General features: G+C 47.5%; 1 protein-coding gene across 1 annotated transcript in view; it reads left to right on the top strand.

The window, feature by feature from the left end:
* Nucleotides 1–201: 201 nt before the first annotated feature.
* MYO15B (myosin XVB) overlaps nt 202–17,566 on the top strand; it is a 91,505-nt gene continuing 74,140 nt past the window's right edge. Inside the window, exons 1-8 of the mRNA XM_029912172.1 lie at nt 202–3,510; nt 3,593–3,654; nt 5,094–5,157; nt 6,672–6,781; nt 8,238–8,312; nt 12,142–12,234; nt 13,773–13,901; nt 15,560–15,623. Coding sequence (XP_029768032.1) covers nt 202–3,510; nt 3,593–3,654; nt 5,094–5,157; nt 6,672–6,781; nt 8,238–8,312; nt 12,142–12,234; nt 13,773–13,901; nt 15,560–15,623 — 3,906 coding nt within the window. The remainder of the gene's footprint in view (nt 3,511–3,592; nt 3,655–5,093; nt 5,158–6,671; nt 6,782–8,237; nt 8,313–12,141; nt 12,235–13,772; nt 13,902–15,559; nt 15,624–17,566) is intronic.

Consider the following 17,566-nt stretch of genomic DNA (forward strand, 5'->3'; position numbering starts at 1 on the left):
ATTATGGATCTGGTTCTTCAGTCTAATAGATGTGTGAGTAAATCCTGTAGAAGTCACATGATTATGGTTATGCAGGATCCAGCCTCTTCACTTGTCTATTTGTAGCAGCAGCAGTTGCAAAGTTGTACAGTAGAAGCAGCGTGTGTTTCTTTTTGTAGGTGAACTTCAATAAATGATGATGCACTTCTGAATACTGGCGTGATGGCACCCTCCAGATCTAAGACTCAGGACAAAGCTGCTGGGGCAAAGAAAGCTGGTAAGGAGAGAGCTGCTGGCTGTGAGAAAAAGAGCCCTCCTGAGGATTCCATGGTCCAAGGTGGGAGACCGAGGAAAGAAAAGAGCAATGTCCAAGCTACATCTGAAGAACCCTCTTCTGAAAAAGAGACAGTTCCTTTAGTCACATCTGTACAGAGCACATCAAAGAGCCAGAGGGAGGCAAGGATTAAGGGAGGCAAAGAGTATGGTCACAAAAAGCAAGCCAAAAGGGAGAGAACCTCCAAGGGCAAGGACAAAAGAGAAGTTGGTTCTGGTGGAAAACATGGAGAACAATTAATATCCAAGGAGAAGAAAAAAGTAAGAGGCTCCAAGCAACAGGATCTGAGATCAGGCCAAGGAAGCAAGGCCAGTGTTTGCAATGAAGTAAAGGCCATTGAAGGCTGCAAGAAACGTACTTTTAAAAGGAAGCGCAGGGAGCACCTGAGTGTGAGTGAAATGGCCATTGAGACTGAGTCTGTAAAGTCCTTCACAGTGGGAAGTACTGAGGGCTCCTCTCAAAAACGTGAGTTGCCTCAGACTGATAGTCGTGTCAGTGCTGGGAAAAAATACAATAAGAAGCATGTCTCCAAAGCAACCACCATCAGAAAGTCAGGTTCCCAGCTCCAGGGCAATCTGGAGCTCAGATCTAAGGCAGTGAAGTGTGGGGGTGATGGTGATGGACAGAAGAAGAAACAAGTTAGAAAATCAGCCAGGACTATTTCCAGTGCAAGTGAGGAAGGAAAGAGCCTGGAAAGCTCAGATGATGGGTCTTGTTTTGGCTCTAGAGATGAAGCCAGTCGTAGCCAAGCAAGAAGAAAGAGAGAGACTGATGATGACAACACCCAAATCAGCGAAGACAGGAGAAGCTCTTTGGAAGAAGAACTCTCTATTGAGGAAAAAACTACACAGGAAAATTGGCTTCCGTCCAAAGGAAAAGGCTGCCAAGAGTCTCATGATGGAAGTAACAAAGCAACCAGGGAAAGTGAAAGAGAACAGGAGATGATGGACAACAGGCAAGAATCTGAAGATGAAGAAACTGTCTCAGAAGAGTCTGAGGCAGATGGGAAAATGAAGGAACAGGATAAAGTCTCCAAGCAAAGAAAATCTACTCTAAGTGATAGCACTGAAGAAGATTATAGTGCAGGGGCTTCAGAGGATGAAGTCAAGTGCCCAGTGAAGGGAGAAAACGAGAGTGATGAAGAAGAACAGGAAAACCTGGTGGAAAAAGACAACAGTGAAGAAATGTCTGAAGATGAGCAAGCTAAATCTGAAAGCCAGGAGGATGGGGTTGAAGGAATCAACGACAACAAGCGAGAGAGACCAAGAAGGAAACCGCTGCCTAGCACTGTCAAAGCAAAGCTCCTTAACATGGGCTTGAGCAAAGGCCCTCCGCGAAACAGCTGGGAAGGGAATATGAATGACAACGGCAGGATGGCGAGAGATGGCCCTGCGTGGCCCACACAGCAAATGCCAAAAAAGAAATCCCAGAAGCCTGAGACAATAAAGCAAGGTGAAGAGTTAGAACACGTACATCAGGTTAGTTCTTCTTCAGACATCAACAGGAGGGTGGATTCAGTGGTTGTACTTGCAAAGAAGTGCAGACCTCGCACTATGCAATCCCAGATTGTCCTGAATCTGAAAAACAATCATAAAGTTGCCCAGGCCAAACTGTTGGCAAGAAGTAAACAGAGTCCTTTCCAGAAGGCAGCAGAAACTAGCTCTGACCTGGAGAAGGTTCAAAAGATCCCTTCTAAAAAGAGTGCTACAAAAACCTATAAGGCACTTAGGGACTCCAATATAGCTAAGGATCTTGGAGAGCCAAGATTAAGTCTCTCCAGTGTTTCAAGCTCCTCCTCTAGCACTAAAAATCTATCTGTTGATAAGCAGCATCTTGACAAGAGAGAGAAGATTGGGAAAGTAATTGGAAACGTCAAACACGCTTCGTGTCAGACTCTAGTAGTAAGAGAAGAGATAGCGGAGGAGAAAGTGGTTGAAGAGGCACCTGCTGAAAAAGAGCGAGTGCTGAAGCAAAAGGGCTTCACCCTTTCGGCATTTAGAAAAGTAACCGGCTGGCTCAGCCAAAAGCCTCCCAAGAAAGCAAGCCTGAAAGATCGTTTTTTGAGTGTGATGCGTGCAGTTGGTATCTCAGGCTGGCTCCTGAAGAAGTTTGGGAAGAGGAGCAGCAAGTCATTTGGATTCAGAAGAAGAATGGCGATCAGGATTGTTAGCACCACTGGACTAATCAATAGACAGGTCAGAGCCTCCCCTGGCCCAGCGGGAGAACAGAGAAAGAGGGAGTTGAGTAGCGAAAGCTCTTCTCAGCCATTGCTAGAATGTGATCATCCCCTTACTGAGGTGGCAGAGGAGCTGGAAGAAGCCCAGTTGGCTTCATGCGATTCTCCCCTTAATGAAGCTAGCTCCTCTCTGCAATTGCTAAATCTGGACGGACCGGCTAAGGAGAAGAACAGTGTCACTGATGCCAAATTCGCCATCGTGTTCCCCAGGGTCCATCACATGGTGAAGACAAGAGGTGTTTCTTCCGGGAATAGTGAATCACAGCCACAGTCAATAGATGTACCTAGCAGGAAAGCAGTGATGTCTGTGCAGCCGGGCTGCAAGTTCAAACATGACCTCTCGAAGGAGCAAACCTGTCAGAGGACCAGTCAAGGGCTTCCCCACAACGATGAAATTAATCCGTCAATGCCAGGTGATCTGAGTCAAGCAAAATGCCTTGCAACTCAGTACAGAGTGACTAGGCTTTTGAGCTCCTCATCCCAAGGGATAAAGACGTCTGAAGGGAAAGATGTATCCAAATCTCAGTTCCTCGCAAAGGGGCAAAGAGGGCAGTCACCATACCAGGCCACTAAACCTCCACTCTTCCCGGAGGCAGCTGGAAACTATCGGTATGAGCAGGACTTCCTTCCAAAGGAGGAAGGAGAGGGCTCAGAGGATCTGATGGCTTCTTACTTTGAGGGAGATGTTGACAAAGAGGCTGCAAATCTCATCCAACATGCTGGGTCTGAAGCCCCAGCCCAGGTGCACTGGACTCAGCGGCGAACTCTAGGGTGTGATCCTACGGCATGGCTGAACTCTGAAATGCTGCTCCCGCGACTCACCATTGAGAACCTCAGCAAATGGGCCATGTATAAGGACCAGGATCTGGTCAAGACCCACAGGCCGAAGACATTGAGAGAAAGGTGGGAGGCAGAAGATGTCACTGAGGATATCCTTGAGGTGGACATGACATGGAAACAGGTATATTCTGCAATAGGCACGTAAGCTTTAGGGTGCTGTCAACCTGCACGCAATTCATAGCCATTTCTCCCATACATTTCAGGTGTACCTGGATGAAAACCACTCAGTGAAGCTTGAGGAGGTTGAAGATCTGTCCAGACTGGAGTAAGTATGTCAGTGATGTTCTGTGGATAGCAGGAAGTGGCTGGGGCTTATTTATTACCCATCAAAGACACTGTTGGCTCTAGGGTGACCAGATGTCCCGATTTTATAGGGACAGTCCCGATTTTTGGGTCTTTTTCTTATATAGGCTCCTATTACCCCCCGCCCCCTGTCCCGATTTTTCACACTTGCTGTCTGGTCACCGTAGTTGGCTCAGGAGAAGGTGAACAGTAGAACATCAGCTATAGCTCTGAAAAATGGAGTGGCTTCGATGCTCATGACCGTGAGGGACTGATGGCCCTTTAAACCAGAGGAAGGGCTGAATTGTCCTATTTAGGCCCACGCCTGCACTGGAGTGGGTGGGGAATTGCGCTGGTGTAAGGGGAATCATGGCATTATTGTGCAGTCCCTCCCCAAACTCCTCTGTGCATAGGCAGAGTACACATTGCTCGCTCTATCTCCAGGGAGGAACACCAGAGAAAGAGAGGTTTGTAATGGCTATCCGACCCCCTTGGAGGTGCAGACAGGGAACCCCTTCTACACTGTAAGACGCGCCCTGTCCTGAAATGGGTTTTCAAGGATCAGTGAATTTTACAGATTAGGAAACAGAGGCCCAGAGAGCTGAAGTAACTTTCTTAATACCAGGCTGAGAGCAAATGGTAGAGGTGGAATAGAGTCCTTGTTCTAACTACTAGGCCACTATCTGGTAAAATAGCCAGAAACAAAGAGCGCACTGTTCTGTTGTGATGTATGTGGTGGAAAAGGAGAATCCGTGGGACGAGACACAGAGCATCTATCTAATGGCCTGATCCTACTCGCACTGAAATCAGTGGCAAACCTCCCATTGACCAGCTGCAGCAGGCTCAGGCTCTCTAACATGTCTTGTATCACTGGGATCGTTACCCTAGCTGACACAGGAACGCCCATGGGAGTTCTGCACACAGGCCCTGGCAAGCTTTAGCATTGCTAAAACCAGTAATAACTGATGAAATCCACATGGTTGCGTAGCTGATATCCTCTAGGTTGCAGACAGCAGGGGCTAGCCCAATCGCGCAGACATGGATAGGTCACAGTCCATCCCGGCAGTGTTCTCTCCCTCTCTCTCTTATACACCCACCCACCGGACAATCCTGACTGCAGGGGCGGGCGATGAGGGCAGTCACCCTGGGCGCCAACTTCTGGGGGCACCAAATGGGGGTGGGGTTTTTTTTCTTTGTTTGCTCGTCTGTTCAGGGTGGCTGAAAACATTTTCCATCGTGGGTAACAAAGCAGCTTGGGCTGGCCCTGCTTGTGCCTGCCATATTCTGGGCCTACCGTATAAAATCAATGGATGCTGCATCTGTTCCCCATCTTGCAGCATCCCTCAGACGACCAACAGACTATAATACATGAGTGAGGTCCTTGGATGAAGTTGGCTGACGGCTCGCGTCTTGTGTTTCTAGGGAGGTCTGTGAGAGCTCAGTCCTTCTGTGTCTGAAGAAGAGATTCCATCGCAATTTCATTTACGTATGGCTGCTAGGTTTTTTAATTCTTATTCATGTGGGACAAGGAATCCGAGGGTGGGGTTTCCCTTGCCCCATCCAGCCCTAGCGGAGTACAGTCCCCAGGGTCCCAACGTTTCCCAGTAATGATGAGATGTTGGCGTCACCGGGGTTTCACCTGCTGTATCTGTCCAGCATGGGACCCCTCTCTCGTTCCTCGTGTAGCCCCAGATCCCCCTCCCCAAACCTCACAAAACAGTTGTTACCTGCTCCCACTATGGTCAGCATGGCCAGTCTCAAAGTCAGCACTAGACTGTCTCTCTCCCCACAGCCAGTGCAGGATACAACTGAGGCACCAAATGCACCTAGGTAATGGATCCTATCACAGCAGCTCCCACATAGCTGCATGGTCGTTGTTAACCCCTGTACCAATTGCCATCACTCTATGCACACCCAATAGAAAACCAGAGGGTGTGTGTATGTGTTTCTGCTGTATGCAATCCAGACAGGGGAGCATAGAGCGAATGTGGTTGTGGTTAGATAAGTGACTAGGTAAAACTGGCACAACAGATCTGCTCCTTATATGTCTTTCACACAAGACCTATCAGTTCGCTTTTCTGGCAAAGATAAGACCTTACTCTTGTTAGCCTAGCACAGCCAGTGCAGCTACAGGAAGGAGAGTGACCTGGAGTCTGCTCTGCTTTGCCTATCAGCAGCACAACTGAGGGCTCTGATAGCAGAATCTTTATAGCTGCTGCAGAGGCAGAAGCCATCTGGATTTGCTGGTCCCCTAGTGGGGAGTCTGGAAGGCTGAAGCCAGAGAAACCATCTCAGTGGTAAATGAAGCCAATAAGTGGACAGAGAAGAAGTGTGGAATCCAAGAATGTTTGCAGAGTAGGCACTCCTTAACTCTGGAATCTCACCCCACTGTGCTTTGGTATTGTAATCTATTTGGCACAGGCATTTACCCACTGCTCTAAGACCCTTTGAATGGCCAGGCATAATGGGGTGAGAGAGGATGATCATTGCCTTGAACCCAGAACTGGGGCAGTGTGAAATGTTTGTGATGCAGCCTGGAAAGCCTTCAGTTTCCCTTGATTTTGAGTGTTCTTTGAACACCTGGCTCCAGTTTCAGGCTTGGCTAAGTTAGAAGGGAACACCCATCCTTCTCATCCCTAGAATGCCAAATAAGATTTATGGTTTTGGCCTCAAACTATGCAGAACATGTTGGCTTTGGCCAAGTTTCACTTTGGTACTGAAATGGAGCTCAGAGGAAGTGTGTGAATATGAAGAACATGCCCCCCAAATTAACTAAGCCCCTTTGCGAATCAAAACAGTCAAGCTCAGCTCTGCCCAGAATGATTTTGGCTTCCAGAAGTTTAAATCAGATTCTTAAATGTTGCTTTAAAGCTGATTTAATTTTTGTTTTGGTTATGCAATATATATTCAAGGCCTTCCCAGTTAATTCCAGATCCCATCCAGAAATCTCTAATCATCCAGTGGATATAATAAAACCAAACTTTATTTTCCCCCTCCTAGACCTACATTGGGCAAATCTTGGTCTCTGTGAATCCTTTCAAGCCCCTCAATCTCTACTTGGAAGATGTGGTGACCCAGTACCAGCAGGGGACGCTCTCCAAAAATGCCCCGTATGTATGCTTGTTTCTTCACAACTAGGTCTGTTCATTATTCTTAACCTGCAGAGTCCTGTGTTGCTCTGGGCTCCCAGGACCATTTCACTTGGCCAAAGATCATCTCTGGAGTAGGACTGGTGCAGGGTGAAGTGTATGATACATCCAGCACAGGGGTACTTGTATGGCACTCTGATATTGTTGCTGTAGGTGCCATATGCCATGTTTTATTTGTTAACGATTTCCACCTGAGGAGAAAAAGTGGGCCTGATGCAAACACCACTGAGTGTCGGAAAAGCTTGGACTGAGACCTGAGCTGTGCCATTGGGCTCATCTCTTCTAATGAGAGAGAGACTGAAAAGGACTTCACTTCAGAGTCTGTAACCCTAATCAAACCTCCCTCTTCCCCTTGCAGTAACACTCTGAGGGATTAAGATGCCAGAGACTGAAACAAGAGAAGTTTATTGAAATCTCCCCTAGCCTGACAAATGTCCCTCCCTGTGTAGCGCTATAATGATACTCAGCACTTACATATCCAAGCACTGCCTGGCCCAGCTGAGCCACAATGTTGAGAACATCTTCACTTCCAACCAGGCTGGAGAGTGTTTAGCCCATGCTAGTGATAAGACCCAGCTGTGATGTTTGGTTCTGCATCCAGCTCCGAACCACCAAAGTTCATGGATCCTCAGGTAAAACGCTGGCTTACGACCTGGTCCAAAAGCCGTTGCAGTAAATGGGAAAGGCTCCCCTTGATTTCAGTAGGTTTTGAATCAGGCCTTTTGTGCAGATGCTTTTGTCTAGTTGCTGGATCCAGCGACTACTGTAACAGCTTCCCTCTTCTAGTTTTTCCTTCAGCTTAGCTGAAGGTCCCAGGTTCAATCCCTGCTGATGACCACAGAGACTGTGGCCATCCCTAGGGATTTTGGCAGTAGCATCCCACCATTGCTAACACCAGTGCAGCTCTGCTGGAGCTAGCAACATTGGGAGCCCTAGTCTGGATGAGGCTCCTGTGGCCACTGGTTTGTTTAACTTGCTCAGATTGAGTCTACAAGCTGTTGGCTACAGGAGCCTTATTCACACTAGGGCTCCCAAGGTGGCTATTACTAGCGGAGCTGCAGCAGTGAGAGATTTGCCCTCCCATGCCCAGCTATACATATGCTGCCATGGCCAGAGGCATAAGCAGACTAAGCAATTGCTTAGGGCCCCGAGCAGCTCAATGGGGCCCCCTATTCCCTTTTTATTATAAGAACGTGCCTGTTTTAGTATTGTGGGGGGCAGGAGGGGACAAAAAATATTCCTGTTTACGGCCCCCAGTGGGCTAACACTGGCTCTAGCCATGACTCTCGGATCTGGGATTCTGTTACAGGCTCACCTTCAGTGCAGATATCCACTAACTAACCCGCGGTGCTGTGTTTGTGCAGGTTGGAAATCAGGGCCAAAGTAACAAATGGAATTTTTTTTTCCGTTCATCTAGACACATCTTTGCCATTGCGGAAATGGCCTACACTCTGTCCCAGACTTCAGAGCAAGAGCAGTGCATCGTCATCAGGTAGGAAGTGAGGACATTGTGTGGGGCTGAGATTCCTCCTCTCTCTTCAAGTTTCTGCCCCATTGAAACAACTGTTCCAGAGGATTGAAAAGTAGCACATGCGGTATGCATATTTTAACAAGACTCTCTGGGTGATCCAGGGAATTATAGACCAGTAAGTCTTAGATCTGTGCCTGGCAAAATGATTGAATCTATAAAAACAGAACAGCAAAACACCTGGAAGATCGTGATATAATAAGGTTTAACTAGCCAGATTTTGCAAAGGAAAATCATGCCTCACTAATCTCTTAGAATTCTATAAGGCCTTGTACAAGATTCCATACAAGAGGCTACTAAAGAAGCTAAGAAATTATGTTCTAAGGCAAAGTATTGCCTTGGATCAAAAACTGGCTAGGATACAGAAAGCAGAGAGTAAGTTTAAATGATGAATTTTCATCATGGCACCAAGTTAACAGTGGGGACCTCAAGGTTCTAGAGTAGGCCCTGTGTTCTTTAATGTATTTATTAATGATCTGGAAAGGGGGTTGAGCAGGGAGGTAGCAAAATCTGCAGCTGTCACTGTTACACCTTGGGGGATGCAATCCAGACCAGCAAGGGGTTGTGTCAGCATTTGCCCTGCAACCCAGGGTGCCTTACAATGCTTTACTGCTATAGCTCCCAGCCCGGGACACTCACAGCCATCCCACAAGCATGCAGGTCACACCCTGAGTGTGTGTGTGTGTGTGCGAGACAGCCCTGGTTTAGCAGCTCTGACCCCAGCAGCCTGTCTACAGCCCCCACATCCTGGCTTCCACCAGGCTTTGTTACAACCTGAAAGGTGACCCTACCACATGCCCAGTCCCAAATTTCCCCAAAACCATGTGCTCTGCAATGCCCAGCCCTCTCCAGGACAGTTCAGAGAAATAATAAGGTTCATTACTCCTTTAAAGAGACAAAAGCACATCACAGCTTATTCACCTTTCCCTGCAAATACGGTACTGAGTTATTTATAGTAAAAAATAAAATAAATGTATTAACAATAGCACATAGGTTAAGTGATGTCAAGTACAAGAAATAAAGTTAGAGTTACAAGCAAATAAAAGTGAAGACATGCTTCTAGAAGTCTAAAACTTAATCTAGCAAGGGATTGGCTTTATTCAAGATGTTTTTTCTCACCTATATTCAGTTCACAGATACTTCAACCCCAACTTGGTTGAAGGAACCATCTATCCCAGTTTGCAAGAGCTCTGTCCCCTTGTGCCTGTCTAGTGATGGATACCAAAGATGTCTTCTGTCCTTGCTTATATCTTCCAAAGTTCAATGACCTTGTTTCAAGAAGCAAGATGGCCTCATGCTGTTCTTCTCTCCCCGTGGACTTCCCATCCCCTAGCTGATTTCTGTGTAAATGGGGCTTCTACTGTTTTTGGTCTTATCTGGCTTATATTTCATTGGAGACAGGTAGATAGCTGCCTTCCCTCCTGCCTGGGAGCGAATCCTGTTTCTCCCTGTTTGGTCACAGAATTTAAAGCCTAATATCATTAAATATCCATATTTCCTCATAAAAATACATACATTTCAGAAGGATTATTAGCCACCAGTGTGCCATTAGCTTTCAGAAGAGATCTCACTATACACTTTTATAATACAGTAATACTGTACACAATCACTTGATTCAATTGCTTATCACTTGAGGTTCAGCTCCCCCTCTGCAAAGATTTCTTGGTCTATAAAAATGGAAATGTATTATTTGGATACTCTGCACAGTACTGCTCACCCCATCTTAGAAAGTGCATTACAGAAACTTGGAGCAGTGTGTGGGAGGGTTCAGAGAAAGGTGAGAAGAACAATCAGTGGCCTGGAAACACTCTCGTGACGAGAGACGGGAAAGATTGGGATGGTTACCTTAGAAAGGAGATGAATAAGAGGGGGCATAAGCCTATGAAATAATGAATGGTCTGGAGAAGGTAGATCGGGAACTTGTGTTCTCCATGCTGCACAGCACAAGAACAGGGAACTTTCAAAGACATGAAATGGCGGAAAGTTCAAAACTGGTAAAATGAAATATTTTCACTCCATGTGTAGTTTAAACTATGGAATTTATTGCCTCAGGAAGTAATTGAGGCTAAGAGCTTAGCAAGAGTTAGAAGGGGTTGGACACTAATATGGATACTGAGAATATCCAGGGTGGTTATAACTAATGATAACGCTGGAAAGGATGTTAAACCTCATGCTTCAGGGGTTGAGCCAATCTCTAACCGGGTGACCAGGGTGAGACCTACTTTGGGAAGTAGATTATCCCACATCTGCCCACTGTGGGTTCTCACACCTTCCTCTAAAGAATCTGGTGCTGGTCACTGTCGGACAGACGGACTTTGAATCTGATCCAGTCTGGCATGTCCTATGTTCCTAACAAACAGTCTTGCCCTCTTGGGGCATCTCCAGCTGCCTCTGAGCTAGTGGGAGACCTGCCCACTCACAATTGGCTATGCATGATGACATTTGTCAGTGTCACTTTTGAAACAATCACCCCGGCACACAGCACTTCCTGGCAGGGCCGCCAGAACAGGAGGGCCAGGGGGCCATGGCCTCCTACTTTTAACCGACCGTAAGGGCAAGTGATGAGGGGAGAGGAGCAAGCGGGGGGTGGGGCCTCAGAGGGAAGGGGCGGTGTGGGGGTGTTGCCTTGGGGGTGTGGCATGGCATGGAGGAGGCGGGGCCATGGTTTGGGCTCCTGTGACTGCCCCACTTTTAGGGCACTTCCACCGCTCATGTGAGTGATGTTGCCATGCTGATTGTGCTGATTGGTTGCCATTGCAAATATGTTGCTGCTGGAAGAAATGCTGTTTGTAGTATTTCACACAACATGGCTCAGTCACCACAGAGAAGGGGTCAGTCCTGTCTGGGGAGATGAAACGGGATGACATAAAATTGTGCTGACTGGCTCTGTGGTGTGTACGACATCCATGGAAAGGTAAATATGTAAAGCCAGCAGCCTTCAAAAGTTGCTTGATTACAATGCCTTGCCCTCAGAGTATGGTCAGACCGTCAGCCAATGACAGTTTTCTTTTTATGATGTCAGGCATCTATCTTGTGTTTGTTTGGTCGCATGTGGTGTCACTGGGTATGTCTACACTACGGGATTAATCCGAATTTAGATAATTCGAATTTGGGAAATAGGTTGTATAAATTCGATTGTGCGCGGCCACACTAAGCACATTAATTCGGTTTTTAACCACATTAATTCGGTGGTGTGCGGCCACACTACCCCATTAATTTAACCACATTAATTCGGTGGTGTGCGGCCACACTAACCCTAATCCGAATTAACAAAATCGATTTTGGCGCTACTCCGCTCGTCGAGGTGGAGTACAGAAATCGATTTTAAGTGCCCTTTAACTCGAATTAACTGGCTCTGTAGTGTGGACGGGTGAAGGGTTAATTCGGATTAACGCAGCTAAATCTGAATTAAAGTCGTAGTGTAGACCAGGCCACTGTCTGGCGCAGGGAAGCTGTGTGAATGGAGAGCTGGGAAAAGCTAGGACTCTCCTTCCACAACCTGCTCGTGTAGTTTGAACTTAGCTGCTCATCATAAGCCTGAGCTGATTTCCCCACAGTCTGAGGTGGGAAGGGAAGTGGGTTGGCTCTGGATCTGGGTTTTTTGCTTGGGCCCATTTTTCTAACTTGCCGACAGACTTTTAAACAATATGGGCCAGATCCTGAGTTGCTGTAAATCATTGTCTTGAGCAGAGCTATGCGGACTCACACCAGTTGAAGATCTTGCCTAATTACTCTAGGCACAGCTAGTCCGATCCTTACAGCCGTCTCTGATCCTTAGCCCTTTCTCCCCCAGTGGGCACAGTGGATCAGGTAAAACAGAAGCTGCCAAAGCTATCATGCAGTACCTGAGCACCTTGTACCAGAGACAAGACAGCCCTGGGATCAGGCAGGTAAGGGGTGGCTAATGTTTCTACGTACTGCAACACAGGCACTGGCTTCTTCCTTTCCCAGGGGGTATTCAAGCCCCACTCAGCCCCAGGCTCCGCCCCCCTCCATCCCTTCCTGCCTCTGCCCCTCCTCTTCCCACCCCCGCCTTGCCCAGTCCTGCCCCCTCCCCCATGCATGCTCCATCCCAGCTCCTCCTGCATGCCCCAGAACAGCTGATCGTGGCAGGTGGGAGGTGCTGGGAGGGAGGGGGAGGAGTTGATCGACAGGGCTGCCAGCGGGCGGGAGGCACTAGGAGGGAGGAGCTGGCTGCTGGTGGGTGCTAAGCACCCGTGGGTGCTCCAGCCCTCCAGCCCTGGAGCACCCACGGAGTCGGTGCCTATGCACCATGATGTGTGCTTGTAGTCATGTGGTGTAAGGCACTACAGGAAGGTGCTCAGATACTATGGTGATGAGCACAATATAAGAAACTGAATAGTAGAGCATGGGATAGAATGGGTGAGCATGGAGTGGCTAACATCAAGTTGACCAGGACTGAAAGACAAAAGCAAAGCAGGGGCTCACACCGTTCATGTCTGTTCTTAAGTTGGAAGTGGAGACAGAGGGGAGTGTGGCTGGCATCAGTGTGGCTGGCCATGTTCGCCATGAAGTGGGGCACTGGGGGCCACATGTTTCAGTCAAAGGTAGCTGATCTAGCTGTCCAAGGCCCAGACACCAGGCTGCTAAGATCTGGGGCACCTTGCACTGGCCTCTAAGGCTGGCTTGAACCAGTGAGAACATTTTCTAGCTTCACTTTCCCCATGGATGAGCAACAGCCATCGATAGTTACACTGATCACGTGACCTGAATCTCGATTTGGAATTCAGGTCACGTGAGTGCAGACCCACAGGAATCTCATTTGAAAGAAGCCGGAGTCCCAGTGATGTCAGTGGGGCTTAGGCACCTTTGAAAACCTCCTTGAATGTATAAGGGCTCTGAGTGAATTCACTGGTCTTGGGTGCTTGGTGGGCAGCTTTAGAACCCTACGTCGATTGTTCACAGAACAGGCAGTGGTAGAAGTGGCACAAGCTTCCCCAGGCTGCACCTCCCCTCTGGCTTGGAAGGCCCATCTGTAAGGCCCGTTCAGCCTTCTGAACCATCTCTCTACCGAGATCGCCAGCAAAGGGCCCAGTTATGGCAGAGATGGTTTTTGTGAAGCGGGCACCTAACCTGTTAGGAACTTAGCAACTGAAAAGCAACTTAGGTCATGCTTAGGTCACTGGGCAGCAGTGAGGTGGGAACAACTATCAGTCACTGCCAGCCTAGGTTTGGGTTCAGCTAGTGACCTAGTGCTAGAGGCTCTGTATCGTGTTACTGCTCCCTGGAGTTGTATCCCCTGGCTGGCTGTTGGATTCACCTTGTGTCTCTGGTCATGTCTTTCAGACCAAAGCCCTTTGTGACAAGGACCATCCCCTTGTTCTATGTTTGCAGGGTACCTGCCACTATGGGCCCCTGGTCTCTGGGCAATGTCGCAGTGTTATCTGGTTTGTTTAACATAAGATCTTGTATCCTCCGCCCTCTCCAGCCCTGTGACGTACTGCCCATCCTGGAGAGCTTTGGGAATGCTAAAACCATCCTCAACGACAACTCGAGCCGCTTTGGGAAGTTTCTGCACGTCCACCTGAGACAGTGAGTCAAAGGGCACTGCCGTTAGCCAGCTGTGCAGTGATGCATGCTGGAGCGGGAGGAGAATGAGCCGGGCATGCACAGGAACAGATCCAGTGCTAATCTGCTGGGAAGTGAGTTGTACAGGGGGGTTATGCAACAATAGCCCTCCTTCCCCCCCCCCACTTTCTATGGGGGGGGGGGTCAGTTTGCACTCCTGGGTTTGCTTTTGAGTTTTGTCTACAAAAGAACACATGAAACCTGCAAGATTTCCCTGATTTAAACCACCAAGCCCCCATCCACTGTGCTCTCCTTATTACAATAGCACTGAGATCAGGGCTCCATTGTGCTAGGTGCTGTACATACACCCAGGGAAAGAGAGTCCCTGTCCCAAAGAGCTTACAGTCCAAATAGATGAGACAGACAGAAGGGGGGAAGGAAAACAGAAGCATACAGAGATTAACAGACTTGCCCAGGGTCACACAGCAGGTCAGTTGCAGAGCAAGAACCCAGGTCTCCTGACTCCCAGTCCAGTGTGCCCTATCTGCTGGACCTCTGTCTGCTTCAGCGTGACAAGTTACCATGTTTGAGACCAGTTACAACACAGTAGAAGCTGGTGAGGTTCTAACATGGCTCAGTCTTGCAGTGCAGAGAGGACTGAACAATCTTAACTGGAGCTGTATCGTGCGCTCGAACCAGTGACAACGCAGTGGGGCTCGGGCGGGCTCAGGCTTCGGTCCCCCCTCCTGGGATCATGAAGTAATTTTTGTTGTCAGAAGGGGGTCGCAGTGCAATGAAGTGTGAGAACCCCTGACCTATCCACACCTACCATGCTGCTCAGTCATATTGGTGTCGCCACGTTCCAAGAAAAGCTCCACCATTGCATTGCCAGCTGGGTAGCTGCTGCAGACCCTCCTCCTTGGGGAGGGCCCTGGGGTACATGTGGTGGGAACTGGGAAGGAGTCAACTTAGAAGCTATGACTTTGACATGGCAAATATTTTACTAAGTAAAGGTCTGTAATAAAACCATCCCTACAGCATAACTCCCATGTAATGTTTAGGTCTCTCCCAAACTCCAGCCCCTACAGCACGTTGTTATTATTGCAATAGCACGTAGGAGCCAGTCATGGATCAGGACCCCACTGTGGTAGGTGCTGTACAAACACAGGACAAAAAGCTGGTCTCTGCCCCAAAGAGCTTACAATTTAAGTACAAGACAAGAGACGGCGGGTGGATGTAGACAGACAAGGGAGCACAAAGAAACAATGAGCACAGACGTGTGGAGAATGCTTAGGGAACATGCACAGGTTACACATGGGACCATTTTGGGGATTGCTCAGTGGGGATCTTTGTGGTTTGCTGTGTGTAGAGAAGGGAGATCCAAGTGCCCCTGAATTTGGGGAGGTTGTTCACAGTCTAAACCTGGATCCAGATGCATATTCTAGAGCTGGATCCTTTCTCTATAATGGAGCTGCTCCAAGATCCCAGCTCTGAAGACCTAAACTTTGGTGTCGATGGGCTTTGAAATTCAGATCCAAATTTTGCATCTTGGATTTGTATCTCTAGGTAAGGACTCCCTCTACCTGGCCCCCTGTACAGAGTATAGCTGGGTCTCCAGCAAACCCTCAGTCCTCTCTCACGGAACCCCTCCCTCCGTCTCTCCCTCTCTCTCGCACACACAGTGGGGTCGTGGTGGGTACGTCCATCTCCCGGTACCTTCTGGAAAAGTCCCGCGTTGTGTTTCAGGTAAGAACCAACCACCCCCACTTCCCCAAACAGGTCAGAATCTCTGCATGTCTAGGCTGTGTTTGTGTGTTAGGGTCTATGTTAATTACCAAGTGCAAGGAATTCCTGCAGCTTCTCTAGTCAGATGGCAAGGGGCAGACCCTCAGTCCTAGTGGACAGTAGCAGAATTTTGGGTTAGGGTTAGTCTCATGTGTCACCTACATGGGCTAAATCCTATGGTGGAGCCCTCCATGCACCACTCTGCTGCCCTGCAGCATTCCCTGCTGGGCCAGCCCTGGGCCTCCCTTGAGCAGATGCTGCCAGCTGGGATGAACTGTGTGATGCTTTTGTGAAATGGACAAATATCCATCAGGACCTGGGTTCAGACACTATTGAGCTTATTGCCTTGGGAGCATAGGTGCCCAGAGATGATGGACTAACCCAGATGGCCTTGCCCCCATTCTACTGCTCCATCCAAGCCCTCTATCTGGTTTTTTTTATATGGTAAGATAGATCACAGGCCTCACAAACACTTCACTCAGCTGTAGTTATTTTTTTTTTAAATGTCCAACTATTACAGCACTTTCCGCACGTTCTCAGTAAACCCAAATCTAATTAGGTGATTTTAAATGACTGACTTGATTAAACCCATCGTTACCGTTGCCAGACAATTTCTAGAACTGCAGGAAAGAAATGATCTCACTGCTGTCTGTTTGACATGGGCTCTGCACAATGCATTAATCCCATAACTATTGTTTATTTCTATAGTGCCATATTAGTGTATTAACGAGGGCTGTCAAACGATTAAAAAAATTAATCGCGATTAATCGCACTGTTAATAATAGAATACCATTTATTTAAATATTTTTGCATGTTTTCTACATTTTCCAATATATTGATTTCAGTTACAACACAGAATACAAAGTGTACAGTGCTCACTTTATTTTTGATTACAAGTATTTGCACTGTAAAAAAACCAAAAGAAATAGTATTTTTCTATTTATCTCATACAAGTACTGTAGTGCAATCTCTTTATCATAAAAGATGAACTTACAAATGTAAAATTATGTAAAAAAAACTGCATTCAAAAATAAAACAATGTAAAATTTTAGAGCCTGCAAGTCCTCTCACCCCCACTTCTAGTTCAGCCAGTCGCTCAGACAAACAAATTTGTTTACATTTGCAGGAGATAATGCTGCCCGTTTCTTGTTTACAATTTCACCTGAAAGCGAGGACAGGCGTTCTCATGGCACTGTTGTAGCCGGTGTCACAAGATATTTATGTGCCAGATGTGCTAAAGATTCATATGTCCCTTCATGCTTCAACCACCATTCCAGAGGACATGCATCCATGCTGATGACGGGTTCTGCTCGATAACAATCCAAAGCAATGTGGACCGACACATGTTCATTTTAATTATCTGAGTCAGATGCCACCAGCAGAAGGTTGATTTTCTTTTTTGATGGTTCGGATTCTGTAGTTTCCACATCGGAGTGTTGCTCTTTTAAGAGTGGTAGCCGTGTTAATCTCTTTTAAGACTTCTGAAAGCATGCTACACACCTCATCCCTCTCAGACTTTGGAAGGCACTTCAGATTCTTAAACCTTGGGTCAAGTGCTGTAGCTATCTTTAGAAATCTCACATTGGTACCTTCTTTGCGTTTTGTCAAATCTGCAGTGAAAGTGTTCTTAAAATGAACAACATGTGCTGGGTCATCATCCGAGACTGCTATAACATGAAATATATGGCAGAATGCGGGTAAAACACAGAGCAGGAGACATACAATTCTCCTCAAGGAGTTCAGTCACAAATTTAATTAACTCATTATTTTTTTAATGAGCATCATCAGGATGGAAGCATGTCCTCTGGAATGGTGGCCGAAGCATGAAGGGACATACGAATGTTTAGCATATCTGCCATGTAAATACCTTGCAATGCCAGCTACAAAAGTGCCATGCAAATGCC

Source organism: Terrapene carolina, unplaced genomic scaffold (assembly GCF_002925995.2).
Source record: "Terrapene carolina triunguis isolate 2854851 unplaced genomic scaffold, T_m_triunguis-2.0 Scaffold192, whole genome shotgun sequence".
NCBI lineage: Eukaryota > Metazoa > Chordata > Testudines > Emydidae > Terrapene > Terrapene triunguis.